This window comes from Amblyomma mixtum, chromosome 9 (assembly GCF_055824585.1).
Source record: "Amblyomma mixtum isolate Tamu chromosome 9, ASM5582458v1, whole genome shotgun sequence".
Classification (NCBI taxonomy): domain Eukaryota; kingdom Metazoa; phylum Arthropoda; class Arachnida; order Ixodida; family Ixodidae; genus Amblyomma; species Amblyomma mixtum.
In genome coordinates, this window is record NC_143020.1 from 103,324,284 (window position 1) to 103,345,651 (window position 21,368).

The 21,368-nt window shown below is 50.0% G+C and overlaps 1 protein-coding gene across 12 annotated transcripts in view; it reads right to left on the minus strand.

Annotated features, from left to right (window-relative positions):
* The window catches only part of LOC149330440 (uncharacterized), a 225,259-nt gene that overhangs the window by 49,388 nt on the left and 154,503 nt on the right, over window positions 1-21,368 (minus strand). For all 12 annotated transcript variants that reach the window (XM_089560998.1, XM_089561002.1, XM_089561007.1 and 9 more), the window contains one exon: window positions 17,497-17,636. In XM_089560998.1, the coding sequence (XP_089417124.1) occupies window positions 17,497-17,636 (140 nt within the window). The remainder of the gene's footprint in view (window positions 1-17,496; window positions 17,637-21,368) is intronic.

The window sequence follows — 21,368 nt, forward strand, 5'->3', positions numbered from 1 at the left end:
CGCTAGCGGCGTGCTCTGCAAAAGGGCAACCGCGCGGCGACCGCAGCTGCGGTGTCTGCGATAAAGCAGGTCGCGAGTGGCGAAACAACTCCGGCCAGTACGCGTCGGCCACACGACTACGTCAGATTTCGGAGAGCGTGACAGCGAACTGACGCCCGCCGATTACACCGTCAGAGGTAATCGACTGTCCGGCAGAAAAATCCGCCGCGACGTCACACTAAACGAGCACCTTGTCACCGCTACGCTAAGCACCTTCTTTTTGGAACAGTCGGAGTCAGGTAGCGCAGCTCGACGACGAAACGAAGTAACAAGGGAACGTCTTGTTGCGTCGGGTCAATGCCGGCTTGCGATGCGAGGCTTCAAACGCTTCTGAACTGCGCCTGAGACCGTAGACGACCACATGGACATCAAAATTCTTCGAGCCACCGTCGTCGAAACAACCACTCCTCGTTGTTACTGAAGATGTTTAATTAAGCAGTCTCTAGCCCGCAGGGAGACTTCGCACGTGTCAAGCCGACCACCACTGCCCACACTCGAACACGATGCTAGCCCGCAAAGCAAATCCCAACGAGCTGTCCCCTCCTGAGATTCAATTTGGCCGACGTCCAGAAAGCGAAACTCGGGAACGCGTAAGGCTGGACACACTTACACACGGTCTTCGAAACGGGTCTGCCGCTTCCGTAGGACTGATGATTCCTTGAACAGTCGCGGTTGCCCTAGGGGTCTACGGGAGGCTGGCGGTGTGAAAATGCGCCCTTCCTTTCTCGCCTTGTCCCAGTTTCGTTCTTTTTTTTTCCGGACTGGAAACGAATCACCTCTGAGCGAGTCGCACCACGGTCGGACGCAAGCTGAACGGGGTCAAGTTTGGCGTCTCACCGGGGGATACGGTGCCGGGGAGGACGAGTAGTAAGCGGGCAGAATTAATACCCCAGACGGATACGACCACTGAGGTGTACCATTACATAGATCTTGAGCCACAGCTACTGCTAGAAAGCGACACTTCGGTGTTCAACTGGAAACAGTTCAAATAATTCGCTTGCACGAAATTAGTGCCACTGAGGAGCCACGAACACTGTTCCCGTGCTTCGCAAAATCTTTCTCCTCTTCAAGCGGAAAGATGCGCAGGGACAGCCGTTGGAGTTGGAGACGTGTGAAGAACCGTACGCCAGACACGTTCCACCCTTTCGGAGGTTACTTCACGGACAATGACAGCTCCGGACAGCCCAGAGCTGGACACCTTTAAATGCACTAGAGGTACCAAGGTAATGGTAGTTCCTGCGTGTACTTGAGCTCGGCGTTCGTGACAGGCTAACCAAGCACCCAGAAAAAAACCCCGCAGACTTCACGTTCCTCGTCGCTTGGTCTTTGCACTTTTTTACCACAAGGCGTGATGCGGAGAAACTATGACACCTCCGCTCGAAGAACCGTATCCGTCGAACTGCCACGGCACGTCAGGCCTGCGAGGTTACGACCCGTCCAGGAGAGCCCCGAAGAAACCGCAGCTGGAGTTCCGTGAACTCCGGAAGGGTGGTAAGGCAGGCGGTATATAGGCTCCGATGCGCTTCTTGAATCAACGCGAGGTTGAACGATCTTTTTCACGAGAACGCACACAACCCCACACGCGCCGCTCCTTTTCGGCGCAGGGTCGCAGAAATGTGCCGGCACTCGAAGATGCACGATCTTTCGGAAGTAAGGGGCTCCGAGCCTCGTCCACGTCGACTGAATATGGACGAACACTCACAGCTGTGGTGACGGTGGCAAAAAAAACACGCGGTCGCGTCTTTTCAAAAAAGCACTCCACCGATTCTACAGAGTGGGCCAGATCGACGATGACAGGTATAGGTCCCACGAAGCAAAGGAACCAGCCCGATAGTTCCAGGCAGGCGTCACGGAGAAGAGCTACAGATTCACAACACCAGGCAGGGTCCTCGGACGATGTACCAGGAACCGAACAAGGGGATCCGGAAGACACAGCTGGGGGGAGCTACAGCGAGAGCCGTCGACATAACCGGGGCTTCGGAACGCGTAGGGGACGTAGGTGCAAGCAGCGAGCTAGATATACCAAGCACGCGGCGAGCAGCCGTCAGCCGCCGCTCAAGGAGCCAGCGGCACACTCACGACTTCTTGGGGGCCGCGCGGCGAGTGCGGAGGGAACCGGAGAGAGTCGCGTACGGAGGAGGCGGAGGGATCCGACCGAGGAGGAGAGGCGCGCGCGCGCGCGCCGACAGCTTGCGTTGTGCCGGCGGAGAGGAGGGATTTTCCGAGTAATAAAGGCGGCAAGAAAAACAAGCAACCGGCCGCCAGGAGAAGGACGACCTAAAAGAAAGTGTGCGAGAGAGCAAGGCTGTGCGCCACCACCGCACCAAAGTCCGAAAACGTGTCGGATCAAGATGCAACGGACGGACGGATCAAGATGCAACGGATGATTGATTGAAAAACAAAGATGACGACGACGCGCGGCGACGCGGAATGCGACGTGACTAAGAGATCGACCGGATATCCTGCCTCGAACAAAGTGCTACGAGCAGGATGGGAAGCAAATTAATTGGCTGTCCGCCGTAAAGCGATAGGCGTAGGAAAGCGGCTTTGACATCGAAGAGAATCGGAGGTTGGGAAATACGTTTTTTCGAGGAAATTAATTAAAAGGTTGCGAGTCGGGCTGACATGGCAGACGCGCGGGAGCCAGTCAAGTACGTCAGATTCGTGCAGCTCCGGAGATCGCTCGCAACAAGCCGAATCGCTATCAATGAGTGCAAAAGTGAGTATGTTGTTCAAGGTGGAGTGCATGTACTACAGACAGTCCACAAGTACCGCTGAAGCACAGATAGAGGCAGCGTCGTCAGTGGTGCGCAAAAACATGAACTATAGCGGAAAGAACACCACGATTTCAAGTGGATGGCCCAAAAGTAGCAATGTAAAGCTCCAAAATCTAACACACACACAAAAATGCAGCCCAGGGAGACCACAGAAACAAAGTAGCGATCGCTATCCGCTTGGGTCCTTAACAAGGCGAGCAAATGAGCAAAGTTGGAAACTGCAAAACACCAAGACAGTCGAATTAAGCTTCACCAGGTCCAACTCCCAGCAGTTGTGCAGAAAACGGCGGCTTGCAGTTTAGAATTAAGTCCAGAAAACGGAACAAGTGCATTGTTCGTTGCGTAGCCACCGACAGAATGCAGCTCACATGGAGCCCGAGCGGATACAGATCGTAACGCCGCGAACGGTCAGCACCTCTGGTGTACCACCTAAGTTCCACTTAGAACTTTACCGCTAAATATGGTGTCCTCCGTGCAGACCGAGTGAAACTAGGAAAAAGAAACACTAACAGTGCCGACCACATGAGTCACTGGGATGGAACCGGCCCGTACAATGCTTCGTTATCGCCGAAACGTGTTCAGAGAGAGCCTTGGCAAACAAGGCGCGTGGAACACAACTGAGACACAGCACAATGGAAAGATGTAAGAAAGGACACGCGCTTGAAGATGAAGCGGACTTGATCGCGACAACGGCGACGTCGCCGCCCTGGGACAGAGAAAAAAAAAGAAAAACCTTTGAAAGAAACGAGCGCGAAAACTTCCGCGCGCAGCACACGCGAGTCGACTTTTCGCGCGGGAAACTCGCGCAGCGATAAACAGCACACGGAGCACCACTGCCCCTCCCTCTCTACGCTTTGTCTCCCGGCCAACGCAGAGCGAAATACGCTTGCCTTCTCTCCCGAAGAACGCACCGCTTTCAGCACCCACCAACCACTACGGCGACCGCCCGCGAGCGCGCCAACGAACTGCGGAAAGCGCGCGAAGTGATGCCGTCGGGGGTCGGGACGGCAGAAATCGGCGGGAAACGCCGCGAGCGCCGCCGACGGCAGCGCACGGCACCGGCGACGACATCCAGCGAAGACAGCGGCGGCGTCGGCCTGCCTGCAGTTCCTCCGCTTTCGCTTTAGAGCATCCCTCACTCTCGGCGTCTGCCTCCGCTCTCCCGCGCTTTCCGCTCCGCTCTCCGAGAGTTTTGGCGCGAAGGCGCGCGCGCCAACAGATTCGTCTCCTGATTGGCCGCGGGGGTTAAGGTCAGTTCGGCGGCGGCGGAGCGCTCGTAACGAGATTGTCGAGCGCGAAAGTAGGGTGCGCGGGACGTCGACGAGCACTGCCCTTAGTAGAACTTTTTGACGGGTTAGTTGGTACATTGTCTTGAAAGAATGTCGTACGCCAAAAAAAGGACGAAACAGGCAGGAAAAAACACAGAACAGGAAAGAGGCGCAACTTCCAACTTTAATAACAGGAAAGGAAACCAGGCGCTCTTTTATAGCAGCTGAGCTGCATGAGGGTGCGTGAACTAAACAAATGCGGTGGTGGACGAGTGATAACAACACTACAACACAGCACAACAAGTCATAGGGAGGTCGCTATTACAAAAGGCATGTTGATAACTCATGCGAGCGTGAATGATAGCACAGGTTGAACGATTATGCATAATCGTGCAGCTCACGGCTATAAAAGAGCGCCTGGTTTCCTTTCCTGTTATTAAAGTTGGAAGTTGCGCCTCTTTCCTGTTCTGTGTTTTTTCCTGCCTGTTTCGTCCTTTTTTGGCGTACGACATCCTTTCAAGACTGCCCTTAGGCACTTCTGGCTCTCGGCGAATTAGTGAATAAATCTGGCTCAGAAAAAGAACAGGCCCAGCTCTGATTTTGGGAATGGTGGGAGGAACGTTAGAGATAAAGGCTGGCGTCAATCTTTAGATCGGTGCAATCGTCTCGTCTTGTGAGGAGGTCATCACAAAGATGGAAGCACCCACAATGGAAAAACTTCGCAGATTTGCCGAAGTTTTCCCATACAAATTCGCAGCCAAGGCAGCCCTAACGGGAATACAACTCCCAACGGAATTTGGAAAAATGAATGGCAAAAACTACTCCCAAGGACCAGGCCATCCCAGACCGCGCGGCCCACCCTGCCCCGAGACACGAGCTGTGGGTAGCCCAGGCACTGCCCGCCTAGTGCGGTTCTCCCGCAGATTTCCCAAGGTAGGAACACACTCAAAGTAAACAAATGAAAACTGGATCCACTCAACAAGGGCGCCGGAAAGTGCAATTACGAGCTTCTGGAACTGATGTAGCAGGAGCTCAGATCAACCTTAGGCGAATAGTACACTAACTTAGGGTGTCTTATGATATGTAACGCCACTTTCGTTCAGGGTGAGAACACCTTCGCCATTTTTGAGCCCACAAGTAGGTTCTCGCTGCTGCAATGTCATTTAAGAAGGTGCATTTACGAGCCTCTGGAACTATGTAGCAGGAGCTCAGATCAACCATCGGCAAATAGTGCACTAACTTAGGGTGTCTCATGATATGTAACGCCGCCGCCTTCGTTCATGGTGAGGACACCTACGTCATTTTTGAGCCCACAAGTAGGTTCTCGCTGCTGCAGTGTCACTACGGATGGCAGCATGTTAAATGCCTTTTCACACAGTGAAAAGGCACTGTGCGGAAAGCTGGATTTAAACGTATCACTCAGAATCCCGCGCGGCATTCACAGCAAGCACGCTAGCCTTCTTATATCATGGACTGGTCTCGGGCGTACCTTTCACGAACGACCACCTTCACTCAAATTGGACGCGCGAACAGCAAAGCCGAGCTTCTATAGTAAAACCCCAGAGACTTCAGATCAAATAATGGTGGTTTGTCCTCACTTATGGGTACACGCGAAAGACTGGCTTTGGCGGCTTCCATGGTTCATTCGACAGTTGGCCATTGTTGGAGAGCCTCATACTGGGCACTCGGCCAAAAGTTCTTCAGGACGTTCCGGAGATCTTTCGCTTGCTCGGGCCTAGACTCGCCGCTGCGATCATGCGCGCTGGTGACATATGTTCACACCTACTCGGTGTAGAGTAGCAGACTAGAGAATCGTGGTTCAGGTCGGCCATTTCTTTCCGCGAATAGACCTCTTTCTCGCTGGCCTTGAGGCATTTCTCTTCGTGAATGAACCTCTCCCTTGATGGCCCTGAGACTTCACACGAGAGCTTTACCTCGAAGCTCCTGCCAACCCAACGTCCGCGGCGCAAAGGTTTGTAAACAGCAATTTTCGTTTGTCTCTGATTGCTTCCAGCCCCCCCCCCCCCTGCCCCCTCACTTTCTCCTTCGCGTCTTATACGTGCGGCGCCGACAAACGAGCAAACAAAATAGTTAGCCGAGCGCGAACGCGTGTCTTCCTCCTTGCGCCGCCGTATAACACCCGAGGAACACAAATAACAAAAGCGGCGAACGTGCACTCTAAACACAAATATACCTATATGGGAGTAATAAGGGAGTAAGCTGTGCTCTAGCGCACACTTTTCTATAAAACGGAGAACACAAATACCCTTATACGGGAGACAAAGTGAGTAAGCTGTCCGTCCCCTCTCCCACTCCTTTTTCCATAAAAGGCAGAACACAAATACGATTATATGGGAATAAGCTGTCCTCTATCGGACTTTTTCCATAAAACGGAGAACACAAATACACCTATATGGGAGTAAAAAGGGAGTAAGCTGTGCTCTAGCGCACACTTTTCTATAAAACGGAGAACACAAATACCCTTATACGGGAGACAAAGTGAGTAAGCTGTCCGTCCCCTCTCCCACTCCTTTTTCCATAAAAGGCAGAACACAAATACGATTATATGGGAATAAGCTGTCCTCTATCGGACTTTTTCCATAAAACGGAGAACACAAATACACCTATATGGGAGTAAAAAGGGAGTAAGCTGTGCTCTAGCGCACACTTTTCTATAAAACGGAGAACACAAATACCCTTATACGGGAGACAAAGTGAGTAAGCTGTCCGTCCCCTCTCCCACTCCTTTTTCCATAAAAGGCAGAACACAAATACGATTATATGGGAATAAGCTGTCCTCTATCGGACTTTTTCCATAAAACGGAGAACACAAATACACCTATATGGGAGTAAAAAGGGAGTAAGCTGTGCTCTAGCGCACACTTTTCTATAAAACGGAGAACACAAATACCCTTATACGGGAGACAAAGTGAGTAAGCTGTCCGTCCCCTCTCCCACTCCTTTTTCCATAAAAGGCAGAACACAAATACGATTATATGGGAATAAGCTGTCCTCTATCGGACTTTTTCCATAAAACGGAGAACACAAATACACCTATATGGGAGTAAAAAGGGAGTAAGCTGTGCTCTAGCGCACACTTTTCTATAAAACGGAGAACACAAATACCCTTATACGGGAGACAAAGTGAGTAAGCTGTCCGTCCCCTCTCCCACTCCTTTTTCCATAAAAGGCAGAACACAAATACGATTATATGGGAATAAGCTGTCCTCTATCGGACTTTTTCCATAAAACGGAGAACACAAATACACCTATATGGGAGTAAAAAGGGAGTAAGCTGTGCTCTAGCGCACACTTTTCTATAAAACGGAGAACACAAATACCCTTATACGGGAGACAAAGTGAGTAAGCTGTCCGTCCCCTCTCCCACTCCTTTTTCCATAAAAGGCAGAACACAAATACGATTATATGGGAATAAGCTGTCCTCTATCGGACTTTTTCCATAAAACGGAGAACACAAATACACCTATATGGGAGTAAAAAGGGAGTAAGCAGTGCTCTAGCGCACACTTTTCTATAAAAGGGAGAACACAAATACCCTTATACGGGAGAGAAAGGGAGTAAGCTGTCCGTCCCCTCTCCCACTCCTTTTTCCATAAAAGGGAGAACACAAATACGCTTATATGGGTGTAAAAAGGGGGCTAGCGGGCCTCTATCGCACTCTTTCTATAAAAGCGAAGACAAAAATACGCCTACATGAGAGTAAAAAGGGAATAAGTTGTCCTCCGTCACAATCTTCTATATAAAGTACAGCGTACTCCCTTTATGACTCCTTTCTGTTCACAGCGCGCCGACGGGTACGCAATGCAACCGCAGCCGAGGAGCTCAACGTGGGAGTCGAGGCATCCTCCATTCTACACTAGAAAGGGCAGTCGCAGTCGTCGGAACATTACTTACGTCGAGTTTCATGATTGTATTTAGCTCGCGGATCGCAGGCACTAATGACGAGTCTTGGGGGGGGGGGCTAATCTGTGTCACCGGAACGCATTCCTCTGGGGCGAGCGCCCACCCACGCACGCACACCCGCGGCGTTAATTAACGAGACGAAAGTGTGTCGCAGGCCGAGGCAACGTAATATCAAAAAAAAAAAAAATTCGCGTGCGTCACCTCTATTGGTGAGGGGTAGTCCCGGCACATGAAAATGGCGGATGTAGCCGCAGGACCAACCGCCGCCTACACGCAAGCACGCAAAGTGCAACTTCGTGCGAACGGAAACGCTTCGGAGCAAGGCTGCTTACTCAAGAAAGGACGGGGAACCCCACTTGGGCGCAGTGTAGTACATGTTTACGCCAGCAAAAAACCTGCTCAAATGTATCAAACAAAAAACGTATCAAAGCGAGCCAACCGAGTAGAATGTGAATAACATCGGCTTGCGCGTGTAATAAATAAAACTTAGCGCGCGAAAATATAAAAGTGCAAAAGTCCCCAAAATTCAAATCAACTTCCATATCACCGGTACAGATTCGGTTTGGTTTATTGGTTTCTGCGTTTAAAGTCCCAAAGCGACTAAGGCTATGAGAGACGCCGTAGTGAAGGGCTCCGGAAATTTCGACCACCTGGGGTTCTTTAACGTGCACTGACATCGCACAGTACACGGGCCTCTAGAATTTCGCCTCCATCGAAATTCGACCACCGCGGCCGGGATCGAATCCACGCCTTTCGGGTCAGCAGCCGAGCGCCGTAACCACTGCGCCACCGCGGCGGGGCGGTACAGATTGCAGCAAAAAAGGAAAAACCCGGATTTTTCGCTTCCCCGCCTCTTGCGAAGGCAAGGAGGCGGCAGCGAACGCTGTACAGTAGCAGCGTCCCAAACACGTCCTCTAGGCCCACTTGATCATGACGACATGCGTTCAAGGTCGGGGACATAGCTCCTCCGCCCGTATGTCTCTTGGGATGTCACCTTCGGTTAAATATTGGCTTTGGGTGGACAAATGGTCTGCAATGGAGGGGGGGGGGCTGAGGAAGGGTGTTCACATGCGACGCAGAAATGCCTTCACAAAGACACATAGCTGTAAAAACAGTGATTTAGCCCTTTCTGGTATCACCGTTCGAAGCGAGAAGGAAGGCTTAAGGAAGTAAATGATGAGGGTACCAGAGCCTTCCCTTATCAAGCCTCGGTGCACTGTCATCAGGGTCCGGAGCTCCCCATCGAGAGGGGGCACGGTCCAAAAGCGGAAGCCAGCTGTGCTGCACTAAAGCTCGGGTCTTAAGGACCATTTGTTACCCAGGAAGAATAGAAAAGAGAGTTACGGCGCAGGGCGATAGCTATACGCGAGCTTTCGATTTTTACGATCGAACGTAAAGCACAACGAACACCTCGGCTCCACGCGCGAAGATTTTATGGGGGGCAGTAACAGAGCAGTTGGAGGCAGTCACGGGAGTGCTTCACGTGCCATGGTTTTCAAACGTTTCTATAGAGGACGCTTGGTTCGTTCCTCAGAGCGCCTACGTTCAGTCACCGAACACCGGTCATCTAGGTATAGAAAGAAAGATGAACATGAACACACACACACACACACACACACACACACATATACATATACATATATATACATATACATATACATATACATATACATATATATATATATATATATATATATATATATATATATATATATATATATATATATATATATATATATATATATACACACACACGCTTCGTTAAAGGAAACATTTGACTCGAGAGATAGAAGAGAAACATTATGGCTGAAATCAAAAAGAAGAAACGACTTACGCGGGACATACAATGCAGACACCTAAACTGCAGACACCGACACTCGCCGGTCCCTAAAGATAACGCAGCAGATTGCAAGATAAGGATAAATGTAACGGTGGGGGGGGGGAGTGGCACAGAATCAGGTGGCGAGATAAGATGATGAAATCTATGAGGACAGGGCGGTCGCAACTGGCCCAGGACAGGGCTAAATAGAGACCAACAAGAGAGAGACCCCTCTCCTACAAGTGACGCAACCGGGCTGACGCCGCTGATCGTGACGATGACGTGCTACCTCCAGAACCCTCGAAAATGGGGTGAGCGGAAAATTTGTTTCTGGAATCTCCCGCTGTATAGTCGGCGCAGATATAAACTTCTCCAGCAAGCGCGAGGGGGCTATAACGAAAATGGACGGCGAAAAAGAGTGCAAGAACAATGCGACACCCTGTTCAGCGACGCCAGGCTCCAGGCCAGCTCCAACGGACACGCGAGATCGCGGCATAAAACCGCTGACACCGGAAGCGCAGCCAAGGATCGGACGGGAGAACGGATGTGAACGGAAGGGAAGAAGGGGCACGGTCGGGGGGGGGGGGGGGGGTATTCTGCGTGCCTTTTTCCTCTCTATCCCTTTTCTTCCGGGACTCGCCGTTACGAGCGGAGATCGGCCGGTAATTAAAAGGCAGCGACATTCCCCTCCACGGACGATCGATGCGCCCCAGTAACCGGGGCCAGCTGGTTACAAAAGAAAGAAAGAGAGAAAGAAAGGAAGGAAGAAAGAAAAAATTAAAGAAGCAATGATGGAAAGAAAGGAAGAAAGAAGGAAGGAAGGAAGGAAAGAAAGAAATAAATAGATAAAGAAAGAAATAAATAGATAAAGAAAGAAATGAAGAAAGAAAGAAAGAAAGAAAAGAAAGAAAAGAAAGAAAAGAAAGAAAGAAAGAAAGAAAGAAAGAAAGAAAGAAAGAAAGAAAGAAAGAAAGAAAGAAAGAAAGAAAGAAAGAAAGAAAGAAAGAGAAAGAAAGGAAACGGCGACTTTTCAACTCCGATTCCCTCTACCCGCCTACTCCTCCTACCACAGGCCACAGAAGACATTTTGTTTTATCACACGCGCTAAACGCTAGCCGAAACACGAAGACTGGAGAGAACGGGCGGGCAGGAAGAAATCGAGCAAAAAGAAAAAAAAAAACATGGAAAATATTCAGCGAGAGCGAGCGAGCTAAAGGTCCGAGCATACAGTATATTTGCATGCATGCATGCCGGGATCGATATTCCGGGTTATTCCGTTTTCCCGGGGGGTTCTTTTCCACCGAACCAAGAGAACAAAGCAAGGATGAGAACTAGGGGTGTGTCTGTGGGGATAGGGGGGAGGGGGGGAGGCGGAGCTGAGAACAAATCGATGTGCCACAAACACACACGCACGCTCACTGTATAGAGATCTGCCTGAGTGGAGCATTACTCGGACGGAGAGAAAAAGCGGAAATCGGCGAGCCAGCAGTGTTTTTGCTCGCGCGTATAATGTAACGGGAGGAAGGGAGATCGGGGAGAATGTAAATCAGTGCCCACGAACCCCGCAGCTGATGGAGTTTCGAGCGCAGAAAAGGGGTAGGAGGTGCAGAGGGCGAAAAAAAAAGCGAATTACACTGCGAGGAGCTTTTTAGCCCCGAGCCACGCGCGCTCTACAAATAAGCGGCGCGAGAGCACAATGCAATCGCCCTTTCTTTCGCTTTGTTTGTTCGTTTTCCCAACGTGCCTACCAAAATCACTCGATCCGGATCGCTTTGCCAGCTCTACCCGGTCCGACGAAGAAAAAAAAAACCGACACGCCGAACCGCTTAAGCGAAGATCAGGAAGAAGAGACGCATGCTCGGGAAGATTAGCGCGCCTAAACGCAGAAAGATACGCTGAGCAAACATAAAATAAACAAGGAGACAAAAAAAAATCCCACGCGACTGTTTGTTTCCAAATGCAAAGACTCGTTCCCAATGCGTTCCGTCGGTGCTTTTTTGAACCTTGATTCCGTGAATGTATTCAATGCCGACGCACAACTAAACACTGCCGTTTCAGCTCCATCACGGGACTCGAAAATGCTTTTCGCGCAGTGAACATGTATGCCCTGTGTTGTTCTTCGACTTTTTTTTAAATTGTCGTTACTGCACCGAATTCGGGTCCGCACCGCAAACGCAGAGTAGAATTCAAACTAACATACTCCTTTTATTTTAGTTATGATACTTCACTAAACTGTGTAATATAAACACATTTTCATATTTATCCTCATCATCATCAGCCTGACTGTGCCCACTGCAGGGCAAAGGCCTCTCCCATGCCTCTACAATTAGCCCTGTCCTTCGCCAGTTGCGGCCACCGTATCCCCGCAAACTTCTTAGTCTCATTCGCCCACCTAACTTTCTGCCGCCCCCTGCTACGTTTGCTTTCTCTCGGCATCCACTCCGTTACCCTTAAGGACCAGCGCTTATCTTGCCTTCGCATTATACGCCCTGCCGAAGCCCATTTCTTCCCCTTGATTTCGACTAGGATGTCGTTAACCCGCGTTTGTTCCCTCACCCACTCCGCCCTCTTCCGGTCTCTTAACGTGACACCTATCATTTTCCTTTCCATGGCCCGCTGAGTTGTCCTAGACTTAAGCTGAACCCCCTTTGTTAGCCTCCACGTTTCTGCCCCATAGGTGAGTACATTTTAATATTCATCCTTACAAACAGCTCCGTCGCTTCAAGACGACCACCAACACCCCTGTTCCAGCATATCGCAACGAAGCACAGCTGATAGCGGGGCTATAGTTGTTTGGACGCAGCACGGGGCATCCCACTGATTACGCCAATGGCAGCCATTTTTAGGGCAATGCGCGTCCCAGTGAATCAGAGTTCGAGCGAGGGGTCAAGGACGCCCCGGAGTCGATCCGTACACAAAGCAGAGGGGGCGGCGCCAGTGCTTTCGCGCGGAGCTCCGTCCTACGACGACTCGGCCCGCAGCATTTGGGAAATTACCCCCCGAAGAAACCACGGTCCCCGAAAATTCCCTCCCCTCTTGGCGGCCACCGCGGTTTTTCCCGGTGGCCCCGACATCGCTGCACGACGGACTCAGCGCTATGAACTGTGCGCCCAAAACGAAACCCCTGGAACTGTATGTGGAACATCGTTACGTCGATCACGCTAAATTCGAACTTGCACATCTGGACACACACACCATCGGCATCAAGTGCACGAAAAAAAAAAACTGGCCGAGGTTCAACCCGACTGAACCTAATAGACTAGCGAAAGCAAAAAGCCTGCGGTATATACAGCGAAGAATGGTGGGACGTTTTTGCTACGTCATCGCATAACGTCACATCAGGCTATGCAGATTCTCAGCTCTAAAGGTCTAGGTCAAAGGTCAAAAGGCCACTACTACCATATCATACAGGCATATCACGGCTATGCGCAGCAAGACAGTCATACATTGCTAATCTTGAGGGGGTGTGCGCTTGGTTTGACCTTGATCGGGCTTCAAGGTCAAACGCGCAAAGCTAGGCGAAACTTTGTATAACGAGTAGTAGAGCTTTCGCTTCAAAAGCCTCCCTTTAATTCGAACAGATTCTGGGCCTCTCCCTGCTCGAGTTATCTTAGATTCGACTGCATAATTTCTGTCTTTCCATTCCATTCCACTGCAATCACCAACCGTGCCGATCCCGGTTGATCCCAATCACAAAGAAGAGCGTAACGGTGCAAGGCGAGATGGAAAAGAACTGGAACAGAGTCCTTTCACTATTCCCAACCGGTAAACTAGAGCTCATTACTCTACTACGAGGCCTAGCGCAATATCGGCGAACACCACACGGAAACAAGAAGGCCGAAGCGCTTTAAAGACTCGGGCAATCCGCCTTTTTGCATACGCCGCTATGCGCATGCGCGCGCATCTCCTCCTCCAGCTACGCTGGTTGAAAATAAACCGCCTGCTCCTACCGCGCATGCGCAGTTCATGTTAGCTGCAGGCGCGCGCGGCAGATGGCGGCACCTGTCAAGCACACTGTTTCCACTTCACAGACGGCGTTGCCCCCTGGTGGGACCGGATCGCGCCCACGTCTCCCACGTTCGTTTCTTTTCACCCAGTAGCGGACGAATTTGCATCACCCCTAGATGGCGCCACATCTTGTGAAAAAAAAAAAAAACGGTGGATTGCAGTGGCCAACTGATGGCTCGGCCAAACAATCTATAGGGACGCTCAAAACGACATCACGCCGAAACGAATAAACCTCGGCGAGCAAGCGCCATCAACGAATGAATCTGTGCGTGCGTGTAATTGGTTCTCTGTAGGGTGTTTTTCTTTCTCTTCTTATTCTTGACAGGCACTTTGAAGGGCTATGCAAGTCACGTCCGACACGTGTGTGTATGTGAACGAGTGAAGCACTGCGCTAGAACCGGTGCGGGTTCCAAAGTACGGTAGCTACTTGCCTGCCTGCCCCCCCCCCCCCCCCCCTTTCTGCTTTTCTTTTCCTCCTAAAACCCGGACCTCGTACTTCCTCAACGAGCGATCTCTCATCCATATTCTAAAAGCGCAACTGCAAGAGGAGGATGAAAAAAAAAAGAGGAGGAGATACGGCGAGAAGTTTTACGTGGAAGCTCGATGTAGCGGCAGAGAAGAGCGATATGACAGCTAGCCTTTCCCTCTCACGTAACTGACCCTCTATTAGGCGAGACTCCAAGAACAGCCGTGTACTACACCGGAATGATCATGTGCCAGTACAACTGAGTCGGCGCGTTTCGTCGCATTCCCCAAGTGGCACAGGATAGTTTTTTTTTCTTTTTTGAAGAAATGAATTCCGGGCTTGCACGTGATTTCTTTAGGAACACACTTTTGCGCCCGAACTTCGGCCAAGCAAACATATCACGTTCCTGTTCTTACTTCGGGAGTACTAATCGTTAACAGCACGCTTAATATGCCGTCGGCGGAAAGGGTCTAACAGCGCTAAGAAGGGTTTCGTTGAGTTGAATTTTATGGCACACAAGCGACTCGGGCTATCATGCGCCAAACGCGAGGTTTTGTTCATTTGACTATACCTTTTCCAACCTATAGTTTGTTCATGATATTCGCTTCTGTCAAAAAACAAAAAATAAAAAAAATACAGGATAAATCAACACGACTATTTTCACCTACGAGCAATGCTGGATGGAATGGCATGTGCTTATTGTAAAACACAGAAAAATGCTTTTTTTTCCCTCAGTGTTTACAATTTCCCGTGCGAAAATAAAACGTGATTTACTGCTATCTCCGCACTGTTCACACAATGGCTTGTCTTTGTCGGCAGTACTAAGTTATTTGCAAGGTCTGGGTGCCCTACGCGAAGACAGCAGAGAACCACTTCTTTGAAACGTTCCTGGAGTGCGCTAGACTTCCAGCGCTAAGAAGGGACAAAAAGAACGATGCACACTAGGAAACGAGAAAGGCATTTGCGCTGTTTCGTTCCCGATTAGTCTCGTCTTAGCGCTACTACATTTTTTCCGTCAACACGTACCAACCAGCCCTTATCAGCCCTCTCCTATAACATAGCGTTCCGTTTCACATTACTTCCACCTGCACATAGTCTACACAAAAGGTGAACGGAGTATGTAAAAAAAATCTCTCAAACACGCTGTATTCGCTGAGTGGCACCAAATGTTGCGAAGCAATCTCCCCTTCGACGCCAAGCGTCCCCCCCCCCCCCCCCCCATTCTTCCCCTTCCGTAATCCCAGCGACGAGATACGTGCCTGGCTTCGCGGCGCTCGAAACAAATATACACAGTGTAACGCAGAACCGGCGCGAAAATGACCGGATGGCGTGCTTCCCTCAACCACGGCGCCAACCAACCAACGCGCGCCGCTACAAAAGAATGGACGCGTCAGAAACGACCCGAACCCAACAAACAAACAAAAAAACAACAAACTAGTCCGGAGGCACTGCGCGAGATGAAGTTCGTTAACGCAGCACAGGAAGGGACGAATGTTTCTCCCCCATCTCCCCAAAAGGGGAAACTAAGGACGGGCGCGCGCTGGCCGATCGAAACAGTAGGGAAAAACAGAAGGGTTAAGAGGAAACAAAAGACGACGGAGAGACAGAGGGCGGGAGAAAGAAAGAAATCACGACCGTTAGTACAGGAAGGCCGCTCGAAACTTTCTTCGTTGCAGTAAAGTGTACCACTGGCCTTAGGGGGGTGGCGAGGGGGAAAGAAAAGGTGCAGCTGCCGATCGACCGCGGAGAGCATGGGAAAGGGAAGCCAAGTTGGCTTTTCCCGAAATAACACCCTTCGTACAGCGGCTCCCAGCGGCTCCCACGGAGGAAACACGCTTGCCCTCGCAAACTCGCCTTTACTTTGTCCTAAAAGCGACCCAGGGCGACGGCTGCGTAGATCCCCGCGGGACCTGTGCGTCTGCGGGGAGTGAGAGTTCTCGCTCCGTGGCCGGGGGGTTTCAGTTGCGAGCAGACTTTTTTGGGGGGCCAAGGCCGTCGTTTGTTTGGAAGAGTTTGGATAACGCCGAAACAAAAACAGAAAGCCCTGGAAGCGTTCTCGCTTCACGGAGGGCCGGCCGGTATATCCGAACGACGCCAGATGGAAGTGACGGGCGTCTCAGCTATATATATTGAAACGCTGCGCGAAGATCGGACGAGAGTGGAGCGCAGTAAAACAAACACGGTATGCCGAGAGGGAAACGGATACGGGGCGAAGTAATATGAGGATTCCAGTTTGATCCGATTCCGTTCTTTTTTTTTTATTTCGGTGTCAGCGCCTGTCTCAAGTCACGCCACGCCCTCTCTCTCTCATCGCTGGAATGGAGCCAATGACGAAAAGGGAACCCGGGACGCAGAGTCCCAAGAGCGAATCACAAAGGCAGGAAAAAAAAAAGATAATGGCATGAAGCGCAAATGGAATCGTTACATTTTTCCGACTTTGGCAACACCGACAATAGAGAGTTTTAGCATGGCGAAAAATATATGCTTAAACGGATACCGGACGCTTCCTGCGTTAGCAGCCGGCGTCCGGTATATGTCTATGCTAATACGTCTCTCCGCTATGCTAAAACCCTCCAACCACGAGTCGCGTTCGTGACGTCGTTTCAGTGCATCGCCGGTAAGCGCGCTGTGGGGACATGACGAAAGTAGCAGCATTTGTAGTCTGGATATATCTATACAGCTCGGCACGAAGCACAATTGCCCCAAAAATGCAAATCTTCAAGGCATATTCCTACCCCCCCTGCCACCCCGCCTATTTTGTTATGACAGCGGAAGAAGCCTCAAAGCCGCAGCGCCCCCAAGCGGTCGCTCCTTAAACCACCAAGCGAAGAGAGGTAAAAGGATAGGAGAGGGGGAACCCAATGGGCACTGAACGTCCCCACGACGTCCAGGGGAGGTTCAATGGCCATTGGGAAGTTTTTACCATCCCGTACTAATGAGCCCGTCAAAGTCATTCAGGTTCAATCAGCGGCTTGCTAACTGCGTAACTCGACAGCGGCAAGACTGAACTTGACGAGCACGCCAATTACGTTTTTCCAGGTGCCTTCTTTCCACTCCCCACGAAGGTGCGAAGGGAGGACGCCGGGAAAACGCTCGGTTTCGAAACCCGTCAACGGAAAACCCCGAGGGGCAGCACTAATGCGATGCACCGCGCGTTAAAAGCCGGAGAGCGGCGAACTGAGGGGAGAGACGGACCTGGGCGAGTCCTTGGAGAGCCCCTGCGAGGAGAGCACGAGGTCGGTGAAGGAGGGGAAGGCCTCCTGGCCCTCCAGGCTTCCCTGGGCTGACTCCGTCTCGGGTCGCTCCAGCATGAAGGTGGTCTTCTTCAGGGGAACCTGCACATGCACACAGGGGAGAGAGAGGGAAAACGAGGTCAGCACGCGGGAAACACGGAAGAGCGAGCCTCCCTAGCAGATAACTCAAGACATTATAGGGAGTTTTTGGATACGGGAACACTATAGATTAGGGGAATAGGCAACAAGCGCGGAGAGAGAGGGCATGCGCAGAACAATATAAAGCCCCTATGGTTATTGTCCTGCGCATGCGTATACCGGCGCCCGCCATTCCAATATCACCCTGACCGATAGGGTCCACGCGTTCTAAGACCCTATAGACCCTATGCGAAATTGCTGCCATCTATCGGAGAAAAGAAGAACCAGTGGAAATCCGCCATGTTGGAGGATGACAGAAGCTCGGTCCGCCTCTGCTGTGTGGATTTAGGAGTGCCCTGCGTTAGCTTCCTTACTGCTGTGCTGGCTCTAAAATCTTATTTACTGACACTTGAGCCTGTAAACATGACTGAATGGTCAGTCGACGTGTTTCTGCTGCCCAAGTTTCTAAGTGACTTCGCAGACACTTACTACGCGTCCAAACCACTTTCTGACCGCTACCGAGTACGGAGCTACAAGTTTTGCACGGAGTCCTACGTCAGTTTGCCGACGCTGAACACCAAGAAATGTACGAAGCAAGTGTAATTTTCGTTTACGGCTAAAAATGTGCGCATTTCGGTCTTGTTTGAGTCAGTTTTTATTTTGTTCCATACTTTTTGCGGACGGGCGTGCTGCTTGAATTGCTGTTGTTGTGGTTGCGTTTTCTGTGTGTTGTGTCGGCGCCGAAAGCAAACGATAGTAAACTTCACGCTCATGTTGGTAGTGTGCGACGCTTTTCATTTTCCTTGAAAAGTTCATACAGCATTTGTTTGTTTGCCCTAATGCTCTAGAGCCCCTAGTTTGCCCTAGTGCCCTAGACCGAGAGAGAAAACATTTTATTATTATTACCGGGCATATAGACCCCTGGGTCGTCGCACGACCCCACTACATAAGTGCTTACCATTCTTGGACTATCGCCGTTAAAAAACACGCAGCCCGTGAATGCAGCAGTGCCTATGGTTTTACCACGACGAGCAAGCAGTTGTGCACTGATATTTTTGGAGGATTCTACACGCTTTATGCATTCCCGCTACTTTGCAACTATGGTACCGCTTTAGCGGCTGCCCTCCTTTCTTTTTTTTTTCTTTACACAACACACGGTTTCGTGGAAACCGGCCGGTTCAGTGAAATCGCTACACGCATATATAAGCCGTCGCTCCACAAAATAGGCACCTTTACCTGGTCTAACAGAAACGATTGACTGACTTGCAGAGCGCAAACGTTCTGTGCCACGGGCACTTGACCCTTGCTAGTGTTTTCGGCGAAACAAATATTCGCACTAAAAACTAACGCGTGTAACCGCTGCAGCGGATAACGCTAGGGGCGACGGTTCTCACAAAGTGCGACCCGTACCACTGAACAGCTGATCACGATTACTCTCTTGCGAGGCCGATAATCGCAGCACTTCACGGGAAATCGCAGCAGAAAAACAGCTTTTGTGTAATATTTTCTTCGTGCCTACAAAGCTTATTTCTGATTTCATTTGCTACATGGCGATAACGAAATGTGTTGCGCGATGTCTCGACATGTAGGGACGGTTCTGCAACATTTGTGCCGCGGATGTCGGGGATCGCAGTCCAAAAATAGAAATGCGCTCAAATCAAGCGTTCTTGCCTTTTTTTTCCCTGGGCTTCTTTGTGACCCTTCTGCGTACAGCAAGGCAATGAGCAATATGTGAGCATACTGAGGGCGGTGAAACTCGAGCGCGCGCGACGAGCGTGTACCAGTACGTGCTGTGAATCCGGCGGCTATCCTCCAACATGGCGGATCGCGCGCGGCGACCGCTAGATGGCAGTGCATTTCGAATAAGGTCTATTAACAGGCTTCTCAAAAGAGTTCCCCAAAAGTTTTTCTTCGCGTGTCTGTTTTTTCCGTGTAAAGGCACGTAACAAATTAAAGAAAGGAAGAGTAGGACATAACTTTTAAAAGTTCCCATTACATTGTAACATGTTTACTATTCTTTTAGATATATAGTAAACACAGATCCCAGCACATTATTCGCCTGCGTCCAATGAATAACTTATAACTGAAGTACTTCTGTACGCTCTTTTACTTTCCGTTTAGGCAGCTGAACAGTGGTTACGACGTCATAGGTATGGCTATGGCGTAACAAGCAGGGGGTGGAGACACAGAAGTTTGGTGCCTCCACACCCTGAATCGTAAGTGACATTTTCAGCGATTCCGATAATCATGTAGGCTGCAGACAACGAAGAGTAAAAAGTAAATAAACAAATCAAATAAAAAACAAAAGCAGGTCAGTGGAGCATCGCGAAGAACAGAAACTAACACAACTCTGAAGACACCAAACAATCTCACGAAGTTCCCAACAAACACCGCTAAAAGGCACAACCTGCTAGGCAAAGTCCACAACTAAACCAAGCAAAAAAGCCATCCAAGACAGCCAGTACCGGTATAGAAAGACACTGTATACAATACACAGCTAGGAGCATCGCACCGCATGAGAGAGCTCACAGAAAAGGTCGCCCCTTCGTCGACGGAGGGATCAATCAATTTCGATTCTCGCCAAGTGCAGCGTTCGCTTGTTCACGTACACGCTTGTGAAGTCGTATATATATGTTTTAAAGACACATTTCTGCGCTCATTTCTTTTTTTACTTCCTTCCTTCCATGTGACACTTTTTCCCCAACCCCGTCTCTCTCTTACTTTCACTTTTACAAGGCCCGCATCTCACACCGCCGTACAGCACTCAGCCCAAGGGAGCGAAGACCAAAGGCTATACGTCGAGTGACTCATGGCGCCTGAAATCGATCGCTCGAGATCCCACCTACCGACTCTCCACGGTCGGTCACGCCGCCCCTTATAAAAATGTTCTATAGGCAGTCTATAGACTTCTTAGACTCTATTGCCTTCCTACTGATATTTATTTTTTCTATTCGTAGTCTATAGACTGTCTGCATGCAAAAGTCTACTAAAAGTGCACGGCCATAAATCTATACATTGTCTATAGGATGTGTACTACCTATAGACTGTTCTCTAGGATCTGTCCATAGCGAGTCCATAGACTTTACAGACAGACGTCTACAGACAGTCTATAGACTTCTTATAGACTATTGCAGTGATGTGATTGGCTGAAGCCATTTTGGAGCAGCTTTTTGGAGCAGCCAAATGGGAATTTTGGAGCAGGGAAACAAGCTTTTGGAGCAGCTCAAGGCTCATTGCAAGTGAAAAAATTGACTTTGCGAGAAGTAAAATAGTAAAATAAGGAGGAAACCTTTGGGAACAAAAAGGTGCTGTTCAATAGAATGTTAGGGGCATTTCGATGCGAGCAAAATGCAAAAACACCCGTGTACTAAGATTTAGGTGCATATTAAAGAACCCCAGGTGGTCCAATTCTGGAGTCCCCCACTACGGCGTGCCTCATAATCAGATCGTGGTTTTGGCAATAATTTAATTAAATTAGAGGCAATTGTGAAACATCATATGTTGGCCCAAATAACTAATTTTAGAACTTCAGTGTCATGTAAATTTTTATGCGACCAAGTATAGATCAGCGCTGTGTTATAGCCGCCAAGCACCTATAGGACAGCAGTTATAAATGGACAACAAGGAATTCACTGGAACTTTTATTTAAAAATGACTAGAATGCAGATCACAAGCTTACAGAAAAACAATGAAATA